This window comes from Scyliorhinus torazame, chromosome 14 (genome assembly GCF_047496885.1).
Source record: "Scyliorhinus torazame isolate Kashiwa2021f chromosome 14, sScyTor2.1, whole genome shotgun sequence".
NCBI classification, from domain to species: Eukaryota; Metazoa; Chordata; class Chondrichthyes; order Carcharhiniformes; family Scyliorhinidae; genus Scyliorhinus; species Scyliorhinus torazame.
In genome coordinates this window covers 228,185,021-228,203,102 of record NC_092720.1, presented here as the reverse complement: position 1 = coordinate 228,203,102, position 18,082 = coordinate 228,185,021, and the positions used below count along the sequence as shown (strand labels likewise).

Here is an 18,082-nt window from a genome sequence, read left to right as displayed (position 1 = left end):
CGTGGCAGTGGGATTAGTTTGGGGATTGATACAGGGCTATGGGGAGAGAGCGGGGCAGTGGGATTAGTTTGGGATTGATACAGGGCTATGGGGAGAGAGTGGGGCAGTGATATTAGTTTGGGGTAGATACAGGGCTATGGGGAGAGAGCGGGGCAGTGTGATTAGTTTGGGATTGATACAGGGCTATGGGGAGAGAGTGGGACAGTGGGATTAGTTTGGGATTGATACAGGGCTATGGGGAGAGAGCGGGGCAGTGGGATTAGTTTGGGATTGATACAGGGCTATGGGGAGAGAGTGGGGCAGTGGGATTCGTTTGGGATTGATACAGGGCTCTGGGTAGAGAGTGGGGCAGTGGGATTCGTTTGGGATTGATACAGGGCTATGGGGAGAGAGTGGGGCAGTGGGATTAGTTTGGGATTGATACAGGGCTATGGGGAGAGAGTGGGGCAGTGGGATTAGTTTGGGATTGATACAGGGCTATGGGGAGAGAGTGGGGCAGTGGGATTAGTTTGGGGATTGATACAGGGCTATGGGGAGAGAGTAGGGCAGTGGGATTAGTTTGGGGATTAATTCAGGGCTATGGGGAGAGAGTGGGGCAGTGCGATTAGTTTGGGATTGATACAGGGCTATGGGGAGAGAGTGGGGCAGTGGGATTAGTTTGGGATTGATACAGGGCTATGGGGAGAGAGCGTGGCAGTGGGATTAGTTTGGGGATTGATACAGGGCTATGGGGAGAGAGCGGGGCAGTGGGATTAGTTTGGGATTGATACAGGGCTATGGGGAGAGAGTGGGGCAGTGATATTAGTTTGGGGTAGATACAGGGCTATGGGGAGAGAGCGGGGCAGTGTGATTAGTTTGGGATTGATACAGGGCTATGGGGAGAGAGTGGGACAGTGGGATTAGTTTGGGATTGATACAGGGCTATGGGGAGAGAGCGGGGCAGTGGGATTAGTTTGGGATTGATACAGGGCTATGGGGAGAGAGTGGGGCAGTGGGATTCGTTTGGGATTGATACAGGGCTCTGGGTAGAGAGTGGGGCAGTGGGATTCGTTTGGGATTGATACAGGGCTATGGGGAGAGAGTGGGGCAGTGGGATTAGTTTGGGATTGATACAGGGCTATGGGGAGAGAGTGGGGCAGTGGGATTAGTTTGGGATTGATACAGGGCTATGGGGAGAGAGTGGGGCAGTGGGATTCGTTTGGGATTGATGCAGGGCTATGGGGAGAGAGTGGGGCAGTGGGATTAGTTTGGGATTGATACAGGGCTATGGGGAGAGAGTGGGGCAGTGGGATTAGTTTGGGATTGATACAGGGCTATGGGTAGAGAGTGGGGCAGTGGGATTAATTTGGAGATTGATAGTAGGCTATTGGGAGACAGTGGGGCAGTGGGATTAGTTTGAGATTGATACAGGGCTATGGGGAGAGAGCGGGACAGTGGGATTAGTTTGGGATTGATACAGGGCTATGGGGAGAGAGTGGGGCAGTGGGATTAGTTTGGGATTGATACAGGGCTATGGGGAGAGTGGGGCAGTGGGATTAGTTTGGGATTGATACAGGGCTTTGGGGAGAGAGCGGGACAGTGGGATTAGTTTGGGGATTGAAACAGGGCTATGGGGAGAGAGTGGGGCAGTGGGATTAGTCTGCGATTGATACAGGGCTATGGGGAGAGAGTGGGGCAGTGGGATTAGTTTGGGATTGATACAGGGCTATGGGGAGAGTGGGGCAGTGGGATTAGTTTGGGATTGATACAGGGCTATGGGGAAAGAGCGAGGCAGTGGGATTAGTTTGGGATTGATACAGGGCTATGGGGTGAGAAAGGGGCAGTGGGATTATTTTGGGGATTGATACAGGGCTATGGGGAGAAAGTGGGGCAGGGGGATTAGTTTGGGGATTGATACAGGGCTATGGGGAGAGAGTGGGGCAGTGGGATTAGTTTGGGATTGATACAGGGCTATGGGGAGAGAGAGGGGCAGTGGGATTAGTTTGGGGATTGATAGAGGGCTAAAGGGAGAGTGGGGCAGCGGGATTAGTTTGAGGATTGATACGTGGCTATGGGGAGAGTGGGGCAGTGATTAGTTTGGGATCGATACAGAGCTATGGGGAGAGAGGAGGGCACTGGGATTAGTTTGGGGATTGATACAGGGCTACGGGGAGAGCGGGGCAGTGAGATTAGTTTGGGGATTGATACAGGGCTATGGGGAGAGAGTGGGGCAGTGGGATCAGTTTGGGATTGATACGGGGCTATGGGTAGAGAGTGGGGCAGTAGGATTAATTTCGGGATTGATAGCGGGCTATTGGGAGACAGTGGGGCAGTGGGATTAGTTTGAGATTGATACAGGGCTATGGGGAGAGAGCTGGGCAGTGGGATTAGTTTGAGGATTGACAGTGCTGTGGGGAGAGCAGGGAAGTGGAATTAGTTTGGGATTGATACAGCACTATGGGGAGAGTGGTGCAGTGGGATTAGTTTGGGAATTGATACAGGGCTATGGGGAGAGAGCAGGGCAGTGGGATTAGTTTGGGATTGATACAGGGCTATGGAGAGTGGGACAAGTTTGGGGATTGATACAGGGCTATGGGGATTGGAGCAGGGGGATTAGTTTGGGATTGATACAGGGCTCTGGGGAGAGAGAGGGGCAGTGGGATTAGTTTGGGATTGATACAGGGCTATGGGGAGAGAGCGTGGCAGTGGGATTAGTTTGGGGATTGATTCAGGGCTATGGGGAGAGACCGGGGCAGTGGGATTAGTTTGGGGATTGATACAGGGCTATGGGGAGAGAGCGGGGCAGTGGGATTAGTTTGGGATTGATACAGGGCTATGGGGAGAGAGTGGGGCAGTGGGATTAGTTTGGGGATTGATTCAGGGCTATGGGGAGAGACCGGGGCAGTGGGATTAGTTTGGGGATTGATACAGGGCTATGGGGAGAGAGCGGGGCAGTGGGATTAGTTTGGGATTGATACAGGGCTATGGGGAGAGAGTGGGGCAGTGGGATTAGTTTGGGGATTGATACAGGGCTATGGGGAGAGAGCGGGGCAGTGGGATTAGTTTGGGGATTGATACAGGGCTATGGGGAGAGAGCGGGGCAGTGGGATTAGTTTGGGATTGATACAGGGCTATGGGGAGAGAGTGGGACAGTGGGATTAGCTTGAGATTGATACAGGGCTATGGGGAGAGAGCGGGGCAGTGAGATTAGTTTGGGATTGATACAGGGCTATGGGGAGAGAGTGGGACAGTGGGATTAGCTTGAGATTGATACAGGGCTATGGGGAGAGAGCGGGGCAGTGGGATTAGTTTGGGATTGATACAGGGCTATGTGGAGAGAGTGGGGCAGTGAGATTAGTTTGGGGATTGATACAGGGCTATGGGGAGAGAGCGGGGCAGTGGGATTAGTTTGGGGATTGATACAGGGCTATGGGGAGAGAGTGGGGCAGTGGGATTAGTTTGGGGATTGATACAGGGCTATGGGGAGAGAGTAGGGCAGTGGGATTAGTTTGGGGATTGATACAGGGCTATGGGGAGAGAGTAGGGCAGTGGGATTAGTTTGGGGATTAATTCAGGGCTATGGGGAGAGAGTGGGGCAGTGCGATTAGTTTGGGATTGCTACAGGGCTATGGGGAGAGAGTGGGGCAGTGGGATTAGTTTGGGATTGATACAGGGCTATGGGGAGAGAGCGTGGCAGTGGGATTAGTTTGGGGATTGATACAGGGCTATGGGGAGAGAGCGGGGCAGTGGGATTAGTTTGGGATTGATACAGGGCTATGGGGAGAGAGTGGGGCAGTGATATTAGTTTGGGGTAGATACAGGGCTATGGGGAGAGAGCGGGGCAGTGTGATTAGTTTGGGATTGATACAGGGCTATGGGGAGAGAGTGGGACAGTGGGATTAGTTTGGGATTGATACAGGGCTATGGGGAGAGAGCGGGGCAGTGGGATTAGTTTGGGATTGATACAGGGCTATGGGGAGAGAGTGGGGCAGTGGGATTCGTTTGGGATTGATACAGGGCTCTGGGTAGAGAGTGGGGCAGTGGGATTCGTTTGGGATTGATACAGGGCTATGGGGAGAGAGTGGGGCAGTGGGATTAGTTTGGGATTGATACAGGGCTATGGGGAGAGAGTGGGGCAGTGGGATTAGTTTGGGATTGATACAGGGCTATGGGGAGAGAGTGGGGCAGTGGGATTAGTTTGGGGATTGATACAGGGCTATGGGGAGAGAGTAGGGCAGTGGGATTAGTTTGGGGATTAATTCAGGGCTATGGGGAGAGAGTGGGGCAGTGCGATTAGTTTGGGATTGATACAGGGCTATGGGGAGAGAGTGGGGCAGTGGGATTAGTTTGGGATTGATACAGGGCTATGGGGAGAGAGCGTGGCAGTGGGATTAGTTTGGGGATTGATACAGGGCTATGGGGAGAGAGCGGGGCAGTGGGATTAGTTTGGGATTGATACAGGGCTATGGGGAGAGAGTGGGGCAGTGATATTAGTTTGGGGTAGATACAGGGCTATGGGGAGAGAGCGGGGCAGTGTGATTAGTTTGGGATTGATACAGGGCTATGGGGAGAGAGTGGGACAGTGGGATTAGTTTGGGATTGATACAGGGCTATGGGGAGAGAGCGGGGCAGTGGGATTAGTTTGGGATTGATACAGGGCTATGGGGAGAGAGTGGGGCAGTGGGATTCGTTTGGGATTGATACAGGGCTCTGGGTAGAGAGTGGGGCAGTGGGATTCGTTTGGGATTGATACAGGGCTATGGGGAGAGAGTGGGGCAGTGGGATTAGTTTGGGATTGATACAGGGCTATGGGGAGAGAGTGGGGCAGTGGGATTAGTTTGGGATTGATACAGGGCTATGGGGAGAGAGTGGGGCAGTGGGATTCGTTTGGGATTGATGCAGGGCTATGGGGAGAGAGTGGGGCAGTGGGATTAGTTTGGGATTGATACAGGGCTATGGGGAGAGAGTGGGGCAGTGGGATTAGTTTGGGATTGATACAGGGCTATGGGTAGAGAGTGGGGCAGTGGGATTAATTTGGAGATTGATAGTAGGCTATTGGGAGACAGTGGGGCAGTGGGATTAGTTTGAGATTGATACAGGGCTATGGGGAGAGAGCGGGACAGTGGGATTAGTTTGGGATTGATACAGGGCTATGGGGAGAGAGTGGGGCAGTGGGATTAGTTTGGGATTGATACAGGGCTATGGGGAGAGTGGGGCAGTGGGATTAGTTTGGGATTGATACAGGGCTTTGGGGAGAGAGCGGGACAGTGGGATTAGTTTGGGGATTGAAACAGGGCTATGGGGAGAGAGTGGGGCAGTGGGATTAGTCTGCGATTGATACAGGGCTATGGGGAGAGAGTGGGGCAGTGGGATTAGTTTGGGATTGATACAGGGCTATGGGGAGAGTGGGGCAGTGGGATTAGTTTGGGATTGATACAGGGCTATGGGGAAAGAGCGAGGCAGTGGGATTAGTTTGGGATTGATACAGGGCTATGGGGTGAGAAAGGGGCAGTGGGATTATTTTGGGGATTGATACAGGGCTATGGGGAGAAAGTGGGGCAGGGGGATTAGTTTGGGGATTGATACAGGGCTATGGGGAGAGAGTGGGGCAGTGGGATTAGTTTGGGATTGATACAGGGCTATGGGGAGAGAGAGGGGCAGTGGGATTAGTTTGGGGATTGATAGAGGGCTAAAGGGAGAGTGGGGCAGCGGGATTAGTTTGAGGATTGATACGTGGCTATGGGGAGAGTGGGGCAGTGATTAGTTTGGGATCGATACAGAGCTATGGGGAGAGAGGAGGGCACTGGGATTAGTTTGGGGATTGATACAGGGCTACGGGGAGAGCGGGGCAGTGAGATTAGTTTGGGGATTGATACAGGGCTATGGGGAGAGAGTGGGGCAGTGGGATCAGTTTGGGATTGATACGGGGCTATGGGTAGAGAGTGGGGCAGTAGGATTAATTTCGGGATTGATAGCGGGCTATTGGGAGACAGTGGGGCAGTGGGATTAGTTTGAGATTGATACAGGGCTATGGGGAGAGAGCTGGGCAGTGGGATTAGTTTGAGGATTGACAGTGCTATGGGGAGAGCAGGGAAGTGGAATTAGTTTGGGATTGATACAGCACTATGGGGAGAGTGGTGCAGTGGGATTAGTTTGGGAATTGATACAGGGCTATGGGGAGAGAGCAGGGCAGTGGGATTAGTTTGGGATTGATACAGGGCTATGGAGAGTGGGACAAGTTTGGGGATTGATACAGGGCTATGGGGATTGGAGCAGGGGGATTAGTTTGGGATTGATACAGGGCTCTGGGGAGAGAGAGGGGCAGTGGGATTAGTTTGGGATTGATACAGGGCTATGGGGAGAGAGCGTGGCAGTGGGATTAGTTTGGGGATTGATTCAGGGCTATGGGGAGAGACCGGGGCAGTGGGATTAGTTTGGGGATTGATACAGGGCTATGGGGAGAGAGCGGGGCAGTGGGATTAGTTTGGGATTGATACAGGGCTATGGGGAGAGAGTGGGGCAGTGGGATTAGTTTGGGGATTGATACAGGGCTATGGGGAGAGAGCGGGGCAGTGGGATTAGTTTGGGGATTGATACAGGGCTATGGGGAGAGAGCGGGGCAGTGGGATTAGTTTGGGATTGATACAGGGCTATGGGGAGAGAGTGGGACAGTGGGATTAGCTTGAGATTGATACAGGGCTATGGGGAGAGAGCGGGGCAGTGAGATTAGTTTGGGATTGATACAGGGCTATGGGGAGAGAGTGGGACAGTGGGATTAGCTTGAGATTGATACAGGGCTATGGGGAGAGAGCGGGGCAGTGGGATTAGTTTGGGATTGATACAGGGCTATGTGGAGAGAGTGGGGCAGTGAGATTAGTTTGGGGATTGATACAGGGCTATGGGGAGAGAGCGGGGCAGTGGGATTAGTTTGGGGATTGATACAGGGCTATGGGGAGAGAGTGGGGCAGTGGGATTAGTTTGGGGATTGATACAGGGCTATGGGGAGAGAGTAGGGCAGTGGGATTAGTTTGGGGATTGATACAGGGCTATGGGGAGAGAGTAGGGCAGTGGGATTAGTTTGGGGATTAATTCAGGGCTATGGGGAGAGAGTGGGGCAGTGCGATTAGTTTGGGATTGCTACAGGGCTATGGGGAGAGAGTGGGGCAGTGGGATTAGTTTGGGATTGATACAGGGCTATGGGGAGAGAGCGTGGCAGTGGGATTAGTTTGGGGGTTGATACAGGGCTATGGGGAGAGAGCGGGGCAGTGGGATTAGTTTGGGATTGATACAGGGCTATGGGGAGAGAGTGGGGCAGTGATATTAGTTTGGGGTAGATACAGGGCTATGGGGAGAGAGCGGGGCAGTGTGATTAGTTTGGGATTGATACAGGGCTATGGGGAGAGAGTGGGACAGTGGGATTAGTTTGGGATTGATACAGGGCTATGGGGAGAGAGCGGGGCAGTGGGATTAGTTTGGGATTGATACAGGGCTATGGGGAGAGAGTGGGGCAGTGGGATTCGTTTGGGATTGATACAGGGCTCTGGGTAGAGAGTGGGGCAGTGGGATTCGTTTGGGATTGATACAGGGCTATGGGGAGAGAGTGGGGCAGTGGGATTAGTTTGGGATTGATACAGGGCTATGGGGAGAGAGTGGGGCAGTGGGATTAGTTTGGGATTGATACAGGGCTATGGGGAGAGAGTGGGGCAGTGGGATTCGTTTGGGATTGATGCAGGGCTATGGGGAGAGAGTGGGGCAGTGGGATTAGTTTGGGATTGATACAGGGCTATGGGGAGAGAGTGGGGCAGTGGGATTAGTTTGGGATTGATACAGGGCTATGGGTAGAGAGTGGGGCAGTGGGATTAATTTGGAGATTGATAGTAGGCTATTGGGAGACAGTGGGGCAGTGGGATTAGTTTGAGATTGATACAGGGCTATGGGGAGAGAGCGGGACAGTGGGATTAGTTTGGGATTGATACAGGGCTATGGGGAGAGAGTGGGGCAGTGGGATTAGTTTGGGATTGATACAGGGCTATGGGGAGAGTGGGGCAGTGGGATTAGTTTGGGATTGATACAGGGCTATGGGGAGAGAGCGGGACAGTGGGATTAGTTTGGGGATTGAAACAGGGCTATGGGGAGAGAGTGGGGCAGTGGGATTAGTCTGCGATTGATACAGGGCTATGGGGAGAGAGTGGGGCAGTGGGAATAGTTTGGGATTGATACAGGGCTATGGGGAGAGTGGGGCAGTGGGATTAGTTTGGGATTGATACAGGGCTATGAGGAGAGAGCCGGACAGTGGGATTAGTTTGGGATTGATACAGGGCTATGGGGAGAGAGTGGGACAGTGGGATTAGTTTGGGATTGATACAGGGCTATGAGGTGAGAAAGGGGCAGTGGGATTATTTTGGGGATTGATACAGGGCTATGGGGAGAGAGTGGGGCAGTGGGATTAGTTTGGGATTGATACAGGGCTATGGGGAAAGAGCGAGGCAGTGGGATTAGTTTGGGATTGATACAGGGCTATGGGGTGAGAAAGGGGCAGTGGGATTATTTTGGGGATTGATACAGGGCTATGGGGAGAGAGTGGGGCAGTGGGATTAGTTTGGGATTGATACAGGGCTATGGGGAGAGAGTGGGGCAGTGGGATTCGTTTGGGATTGATACAGGGCTATGGGGAGAGAGTGGGGCAGTGGGATTAGTTTGGGATTGATACAGGGCTATGTGGAGAGAGTGGGGCAGTGGGATTAGTTTGGGATTGATACAGGGCTATGGGTAGAGAGTGGGGCAGTGGGATTAATTTGGAGATTGATAGTAGGCTATTGGGAGACAGTGGGGCAGTGGGATTAGTTTGAGATTGATACAGGGCTATGGGGAGAGAGCGGGACAGTGGGATTAGTTTGGGATTGATACAGGGCTATGGGGAGAGAGTGGGGCAGTGGGATTAGTTTGGGATTGATACAGGGCTATGGGGAGAGTGGGGCAGTGGGATTAGTTTGGGATTGATACAGGGCTATGGGGAAAGAGCGGGACAGTGGGATTAGTTTGGGGATTGAAACAGGGCTATGGGGAGAGAGTGGGGCAGTGGGATTAGTCTGCGATTGATACAGGGCTATGGGGAGAGAGTGGGGCAGTGGGATTAGTTTGGGATTGATACAGGGCTATGGGGAGAGTGGGGCAGTGGGATTAGTTTGGGATTGATACAGGGCTATGAGGAGAGAGCCGGACAGTGGGATTAGTTTGGGATTGATACAGGGCTATGGGGAGAGAGTGGGACAGTGGGATTAGTTTGGGATTGATACAGGGCTATGGGGTGAGAAAGGGGCAGTGGGATTATTTTGGGGATTGATACAGGGCTATGGGGAGAGAGTGGGGCAGTGGGATTAGTTTGGGATTGATACAGGGCTATGGGGAAAGAGCGAGGCAGTGGAATTAGTTTGGGATTGATACAGGGCTATGGGGTGAGAAAGGGGCAGTGGGATTATTTTGGGGATTGATACAGGGCTATGGGGAGAGAGTGGGGCAGGGGGATTAGTTTGGGGATTGATACAGGGCTATGGGGAGAGAGTGGGGCAGTGGGATTAGTTTGGGATTGATACAGGGCTATGGGGAGAGAGCGGGGCAGTGGGATTAGTTTGGGGATTGATAGAGGGCTAAAGGGAGAGTGGGGCAGCGGGATTAGTTTGAGGATTGATATGTGGCTATGGGGAGAGTGGGGCAGTGATTAGTTTGGGATCGATACAGGGCTATGGGGAGAGAGCGTGGCAGTGGGATTAGTTTGGGGATTGATACAGGGCTATGGGGAGAGAGCGGGGCAGTGGGATTAGTTTGGGATTGATACAGGGCTATGGGGAGAGAGTGGGGCAGTGGGATTAGTTTGGGGATTGATACAGGGCTATGGGGAGAGAGTAGGGCAGTGGGATTAGTTTGGGGATTAATTCAGGGCTATGGGGAGAGAGTGGGGCAGTGCGATTAGTTTGGGATTGATACAGGGCTATGGGGAGAGAGTGGGGCAGTGGGATTAGTTTGGGATTGATACAGGGCTATGGGGAGAGAGCGTGGCAGTGGGATTAGTTTGGGGATTGATACAGGGCTATGGGGAGAGAGCGGGGCAGTGGGATTAGTTTGGGATTGATACAGGGCTATGGGGAGAGAGTGGGGCAGTGATATTAGTTTGGGGTAGATACAGGGCTATGGGGAGAGAGCGGGGCAGTGTGATTAGTTTGGGATTGATACAGGGCTATGGGGAGAGAGTGGGACAGTGGGATTAGTTTGGGATTGATACAGGGCTATGGGGAGAGAGCGGGGCAGTGGGATTAGTTTGGGATTGATACAGGGCTATGGGGAGAGAGTGGGGCAGTGGGATTCGTTTGGGATTGATACAGGGCTCTGGGTAGAGAGTGGGGCAGTGGGATTCGTTTGGGATTGATACAGGGCTATGGGGAGAGAGTGGGGCAGTGGGATTAGTTTGGGATTGATACAGGGCTATGGGGAGAGAGTGGGGCAGTGGGATTAGTTTGGGATTGATACAGGGCTATGGGGAGAGAGTGGGGCAGTGGGATTCGTTTGGGATTGATGCAGGGCTATGGGGAGAGAGTGGGGCAGTGGGATTAGTTTGGGATTGATACAGGGCTATGGGGAGAGAGTGGGGCAGTGGGATTAGTTTGGGATTGATACAGGGCTATGGGTAGAGAGTGGGGCAGTGGGATTAATTTGGAGATTGATAGTAGGCTATTGGGAGACAGTGGGGCAGTGGGATTAGTTTGAGATTGATACAGGGCTATGGGGAGAGAGCGGGACAGTGGGATTAGTTTGGGATTGATACAGGGCTATGGGGAGAGAGTGGGGCAGTGGGATTAGTTTGGGATTGATACAGGGCTATGGGGAGAGTGGGGCAGTGGGATTAGTTTGGGATTGATACAGGGCTTTGGGGAGAGAGCGGGACAGTGGGATTAGTTTGGGGATTGAAACAGGGCTATGGGGAGAGAGTGGGGCAGTGGGATTAGTCTGCGATTGATACAGGGCTATGGGGAGAGAGTGGGGCAGTGGGATTAGTTTGGGATTGATACAGGGCTATGGGGAGAGTGGGGCAGTGGGATTAGTTTGGGATTGATACAGGGCTATGGGGAAAGAGCGAGGCAGTGGGATTAGTTTGGGATTGATACAGGGCTATGGGGTGAGAAAGGGGCAGTGGGATTATTTTGGGGATTGATACAGGGCTATGGGGAGAAAGTGGGGCAGGGGGATTAGTTTGGGGATTGATACAGGGCTATGGGGAGAGAGTGGGGCAGTGGGATTAGTTTGGGATTGATACAGGGCTATGGGGAGAGAGAGGGGCAGTGGGATTAGTTTGGGGATTGATAGAGGGCTAAAGGGAGAGTGGGGCAGCGGGATTAGTTTGAGGATTGATACGTGGCTATGGGGAGAGTGGGGCAGTGATTAGTTTGGGATCGATACAGAGCTATGGGGAGAGAGGAGGGCACTGGGATTAGTTTGGGGATTGATACAGGGCTACGGGGAGAGCGGGGCAGTGAGATTAGTTTGGGGATTGATACAGGGCTATGGGGAGAGAGTGGGGCAGTGGGATCAGTTTGGGATTGATACGGGGCTATGGGTAGAGAGTGGGGCAGTAGGATTAATTTCGGGATTGATAGCGGGCTATTGGGAGACAGTGGGGCAGTGGGATTAGTTTGAGATTGATACAGGGCTATGGGGAGAGAGCTGGGCAGTGGGATTAGTTTGAGGATTGACAGTGCTATGGGGAGAGCAGGGAAGTGGAATTAGTTTGGGATTGATACAGCACTATGGGGAGAGTGGTGCAGTGGGATTAGTTTGGGAATTGATACAGGGCTATGGGGAGAGAGCAGGGCAGTGGGATTAGTTTGGGATTGATACAGGGCTATGGAGAGTGGGACAAGTTTGGGGATTGATACAGGGCTATGGGGATTGGAGCAGGGGGATTAGTTTGGGATTGATACAGGGCTCTGGGGAGAGAGAGGGGCAGTGGGATTAGTTTGGGATTGATACAGGGCTATGGGGAGAGAGCGTGGCAGTGGGATTAGTTTGGGGATTGATTCAGGGCTATGGGGAGAGACCGGGGCAGTGGGATTAGTTTGGGGATTGATACAGGGCTATGGGGAGAGAGCGGGGCAGTGGGATTAGTTTGGGATTGATACAGGGCTATGGGGAGAGAGTGGGGCAGTGGGATTAGTTTGGGGATTGATACAGGGCTATGGGGAGAGAGCGGGGCAGTGGGATTAGTTTGGGGATTGATACAGGGCTATGGGGAGAGAGCGGGGCAGTGGGATTAGTTTGGGATTGATACAGGGCTATGGGGAGAGAGTGGGACAGTGGGATTAGCTTGAGATTGATACAGGGCTATGGGGAGAGAGCGGGGCAGTGAGATTAGTTTGGGATTGATACAGGGCTATGGGGAGAGAGTGGGACAGTGGGATTAGCTTGAGATTGATACAGGGCTATGGGGAGAGAGCGGGGCAGTGGGATTAGTTTGGGATTGATACAGGGCTATGTGGAGAGAGTGGGGCAGTGAGATTAGTTTGGGGATTGATACAGGGCTATGGGGAGAGAGCGGGGCAGTGGGATTAGTTTGGGGATTGATACAGGGCTATGGGGAGAGAGTGGGGCAGTGGGATTAGTTTGGGGATTGATACAGGGCTATGGGGAGAGAGTAGGGCAGTGGGATTAGTTTGGGGATTGATACAGGGCTATGGGGAGAGAGTAGGGCAGTGGGATTAGTTTGGGGATTAATTCAGGGCTATGGGGAGAGAGTGGGGCAGTGCGATTAGTTTGGGATTGCTACAGGGCTATGGGGAGAGAGTGGGGCAGTGGGATTAGTTTGGGATTGATACAGGGCTATGGGGAGAGAGCGTGGCAGTGGGATTAGTTTGGGGGTTGATACAGGGCTATGGGGAGAGAGCGGGGCAGTGGGATTAGTTTGGGATTGATACAGGGCTATGGGGAGAGAGTGGGGCAGTGATATTAGTTTGGGGTAGATACAGGGCTATGGGGAGAGAGCGGGGCAGTGTGATTAGTTTGGGATTGATACAGGGCTATGGGGAGAGAGTGGGACAGTGGGATTAGTTTGGGATTGATACAGGGCTATGGGGAGAGAGCGGGGCAGTGGGATTAGTTTGGGATTGATACAGGGCTATGGGGAGAGAGTGGGGCAGTGGGATTCGTTTGGGATTGATACAGGGCTCTGGGTAGAGAGTGGGGCAGTGGGATTCGTTTGGGATTGATACAGGGCTATGGGGAGAGAGTGGGGCAGTGGGATTAGTTTGGGATTGATACAGGGCTATGGGGAGAGAGTGGGGCAGTGGGATTAGTTTGGGATTGATACAGGGCTATGGGGAGAGAGTGGGGCAGTGGGATTCGTTTGGGATTGATGCAGGGCTATGGGGAGAGAGTGGGGCAGTGGGATTAGTTTGGGATTGATACAGGGCTATGGGGAGAGAGTGGGGCAGTGGGATTAGTTTGGGATTGATACAGGGCTATGGGTAGAGAGTGGGGCAGTGGGATTAATTTGGAGATTGATAGTAGGCTATTGGGAGACAGTGGGGCAGTGGGATTAGTTTGAGATTGATACAGGGCTATGGGGAGAGAGCGGGACAGTGGGATTAGTTTGGGATTGATACAGGGCTATGGGGAGAGAGTGGGGCAGTGGGATTAGTTTGGGATTGATACAGGGCTATGGGGAGAGTGGGGCAGTGGGATTAGTTTGGGATTGATACAGGGCTATGGGGAGAGAGCGGGACAGTGGGATTAGTTTGGGGATTGAAACAGGGCTATGGGGAGAGAGTGGGGCAGTGGGATTAGTCTGCGATTGATACAGGGCTATGGGGAGAGAGTGGGGCAGTGGGAATAGTTTGGGATTGATACAGGGCTATGGGGAGAGTGGGGCAGTGGGATTAGTTTGGGATTGATACAGGGCTATGAGGAGAGAGCCGGACAGTGGGATTAGTTTGGGATTGATACAGGGCTATGGGGAGAGAGTGGGACAGTGGGATTAGTTTGGGATTGATACAGGGCTATGAGGTGAGAAAGGGGCAGTGGGATTATTTTGGGGATTGATACAGGGCTATGGGGAGAGAGTGGGGCAGTGGGATTAGTTTGGGATTGATACAGGGCTATGGGGAAAGAGCGAGGCAGTGGGATTAGTTTGGGATTGATACAGGGCTATGGGGTGAGAAAGGGGCAGTGGGATTATTTTGGGGATTGATACAGGGCTATGGGGAGAGAGTGGGGCAGTGGGATTAGTTTGGGATTGATACAGGGCTATGGGGAGAGAGTGGGGCAGTGGGATTCGTTTGGGATTGATACAGGGCTATGGGGAGAGAGTGGGGCAGTGGGATTAGTTTGGGATTGATACAGGGCTATGTGGAGAGAGTGGGGCAGTGGGATTAGTTTGGGATTGATACAGGGCTATGGGTAGAGAGTGGGGCAGTGGGATTAATTTGGAGATTGATAGTAGGCTATTGGGAGACAGTGGGGCAGTGGGATTAGTTTGAGATTGATACAGGGCTATGGGGAGAGAGCGGGACAGTGGGATTAGTTTGGGATTGATACAGGGCTATGGGGAGAGAGTGGGGCAGTGGGATTAGTTTGGGATTGATACAGGGCTATGGGGAGAGTGGGGCAGTGGGATTAGTTTGGGATTGATACAGGGCTATGGGGAAAGAGCGGGACAGTGGGATTAGTTTGGGGATTGAAACAGGGCTATGGGGAGAGAGTGGGGCAGTGGGATTAGTCTGCGATTGATACAGGGCTATGGGGAGAGAGTGGGGCAGTGGGATTAGTTTGGGATTGATACAGGGCTATGGGGAGAGTGGGGCAGTGGGATTAGTTTGGGATTGATACAGGGCTATGAGGAGAGAGCCGGACAGTGGGATTAGTTTGGGATTGATACAGGGCTATGGGGAGAGAGTGGGACAGTGGGATTAGTTTGGGATTGATACAGGGCTATGGGGTGAGAAAGGGGCAGTGGGATTATTTTGGGGATTGATACAGGGCTATGGGGAGAGAGTGGGGCAGTGGGATTAGTTTGGGATTGATACAGGGCTATGGGGAAAGAGCGAGGCAGTGGAATTAGTTTGGGATTGATACAGGGCTATGGGGTGAGAAAGGGGCAGTGGGATTATTTTGGGGATTGATACAGGGCTATGGGGAGAGAGTGGGGCAGGGGGATTAGTTTGGGGATTGATACAGGGCTATGGGGAGAGAGTGGGGCAGTGGGATTAGTTTGGGATTGATACAGGGCTATGGGGAGAGAGCGGGGCAGTGGGATTAGTTTGGGGATTGATAGAGGGCTAAAGGGAGAGTGGGGCAGCGGGATTAGTTTGAGGATTGATACGTGGCTATGGGGAGAGTGGGGCAGTGATTAGTTTGGGATCGATACAGAGCTATGGGGAGAGAGGAGGGCACTGGGATTAGTTTGGGGATTGATACAGGGCTACGGGGAGAGCGGGGCAGTGAGATTAGTTTGGGGATTGATACAGGGCTATGGGGAGAGAGTGGGGCAGTGGGATCAGTTTGGGATTGATACGGGGCTATGGGTAGAGAGTGGGGCAGTGGGATTAATTTCGGGATTGATAGCGGGCTATTGGGAGACAGTGGGGCAGTGGGATTAGTTTGAGATTGATACAGGGCTATGGGGAGAGAGCGGGGCAGTGGGATTAGTTTGAGATTGATACAGGGCTATGGGGAGAGCGGGGCAGTGGGATTAGTTTGGGGATTGATACAGCACTATGGGGAGAGTGGTGCAGTGGGATTAGTTTGGGAATTGATACAGGGCTATGGGGAGAGAGCAGGGCAGTGGGATTAGTTTGGGATTGATACAGGGCTATGGAGAGTGGGACAAGTTTGGGGATTGATACAGGGCTATGGGGATTGGAGCAGGGGGATTAGTTTGGGATTGATACAGGGCTCTGGGGAGAGGGGCAGTGGGATTACTTTGGGGATTGATACAGGGCTATGGGGAGAGAGCAGGGCAGTGGGATTAGTTTGGGATTGATACAGGGCTATGGGGAGAGAGTGGGGCAGTGGGATTAGTTTGGGATTGACACAGGGCTATGGGGAGAGAGTGGGGCAGTGGGATTAGTTTGGGATTGATACAGGGCTATGGGGAGAGAGTGGGGCAGTGGGATTAGTTTGGGGATTGATACAGGGCTATGGGGAGAGAGTGGGGCAGTGAGATTAGTTTGGGATTGATACAGGGCTATGGGGAGAGAGCGGGGCAGTGGGATTAGTTTGGGATTGATACAGGGCTATGGGGAGAGAGTGGGACAGTGGGATTAGTTTGGGGATTGATACAGGGCTATGGGGAGAGAGTGGGACAGTGGGATTAGTTTGGCATTGATACAGGGCTATGGGGAGAGAGTAGGGCAGTGGGATTAGTTTGGGGATTGATACAGGGCTATGGGGAGAGAATGGGGCAGTGGGATTAGTTTGGGATTGACACAGGGCTATGGGGAGAGCGGGGCAATGGGATTAGTTTGGGGATTGATACAGGGCTATGGGGAGAGAATGGGGCAGTGGGATTAGTTTGGGGATTGACACAGGGCTATGGGGAGAGAGCGGGACAGTGGGATTAGTTTGGGGATTGATACAGGGCTATGGGGAGAGAGTGGGGCAGTGGGATTAGTTTGGGGATTGATACAGGGCTATGGGGAGAGAGTGAGGCAGTGGGATTAGTTTGGGATTGATACAGGGCTATGGGGAGAGAGCGGGGCAGTGGGATTAGTTTGGGGATTGATACAGGGCTATGGGGAGAGAGTGGGGCAGTGGAATTAGTTTGGGATTGATACAGGGCTATGGGGAGAGAGTGGGACAGTGGGATTAGTTTGGGATTGATACAGGGCTATGGGGAGAGAGCGGGGCAGTGTGAGTAGTTTGGGTTTGACGATCGCCTCGGTCTTTACGCTAACTCCAACACAAAGTCGACTGAACACACAATTCGGGTTCTGGTGAGGGTTGGAACAGTGCAACAGGAATGATCCGGGAGCAACTGGATTGCTCTTCTGAAGAGCTGACAATACGCGATACGGTTTTCCCTTCGGCGATCAAGAGCACACCACGGGGCATTCATTCCTCCTGCCGTCTTTCGGAGCAGCTGGTGTGAAAATCTGGAGTTCAATAGTGCTTTTGACTTTTCACTTTGGGGGCCATGGGTGGGAATGAAAGTTTCAGCCCCCAATTCAGTGCGAACTGCGTTGTGAAGTATGAAACCGAGCAGGTCTCGGTCCCAAAGGTTTCCAACAACCTGCAATTAAAGGGTCGCACAGTGGTTGGCACTGTGGCTTCACAGCGCCAGGGTCCCAGGTTCGATTCCCAGCTTGGGTCACTGTCTGTGCGGAGTCTGCACGTTCTCCCCGTGTCTGTGTGGGTTTCCTCCGGGTGCTCCGGTTTCCTCCCACGGTCCAGAGATGTGCAGGTTAGGTGGATTGGCCGTGATAAATTGCCCCTTCATGTCCAAAAAGACTAGGAGCGGTTATCGGGTTTGGGTCGAGGTGCGGGCTTGGATAGGATGCCGTTTCCAAGGGCCGGTGCAGACTCGATGGGCCGAACAGCCTCCTTCTGCACTGAAATTCTATGGATTCAACCTATCATGTAGTTAAAAAACCCCAAAGGTACTTCAAGCGACTTGCGGAGATGTCCAAACTCTTGGTGAAGACAGAGGGGCGAAGGAGGTGGTGGTGGGGGACAATTCCAGACCGAGGTGCCCCGGCTGCTGAACGGCGCAGTGATTAAAATCAGGGAGCGCAGGGAGATTGCGGAGATGCAGAGGGGCGAGGCCGCGGAGGGATTTACAAACGCGGATGAGAATTCCAACGTCGAGGCGATGCTCGAGGGGGAGGCGGTGTCAGCTATAGGAGTACGGGACATGCTGCAAATTCAGACAACAGTGACGATCTCCAGTTTACAGAGGGTAGAATGCGGGGGTGCAGACAGTTCTCGAAATAGACACCGCCTGGCGACGTGATCGAGGGGTCATCGAGGTGAAATACGAGCCCTGGGTTTGTGAACAGAGTAGCAGATTCTATTTCAGAATAGCTGGTCGGTGGGGGGGGGGGGGGGTAGCTGGTCGGTTGGG

General features: G+C 53.0%; 2 protein-coding genes across 2 annotated transcripts in view; both read right to left on the bottom strand.

The window, feature by feature from the left end:
- LOC140390600 (beta-1,3-galactosyltransferase 9-like) overlaps positions 1 to 18,082 on the bottom strand; it is a 484,726-nt gene that overhangs the window by 189,075 nt on the left and 277,569 nt on the right. The window lies entirely within an intron of this gene.
- Positions 17,122 to 18,082, bottom strand: part of LOC140389193 (WD repeat-containing protein 46-like) — a 38,244-nt gene continuing 37,283 nt past the window's right edge. Inside the window, exon 6 of the mRNA XM_072473356.1 lies at positions 17,122 to 17,251. Within this exon, the coding sequence (XP_072329457.1) occupies positions 17,122 to 17,251 (130 nt within the window). The remainder of the gene's footprint in view (positions 17,252 to 18,082) is intronic.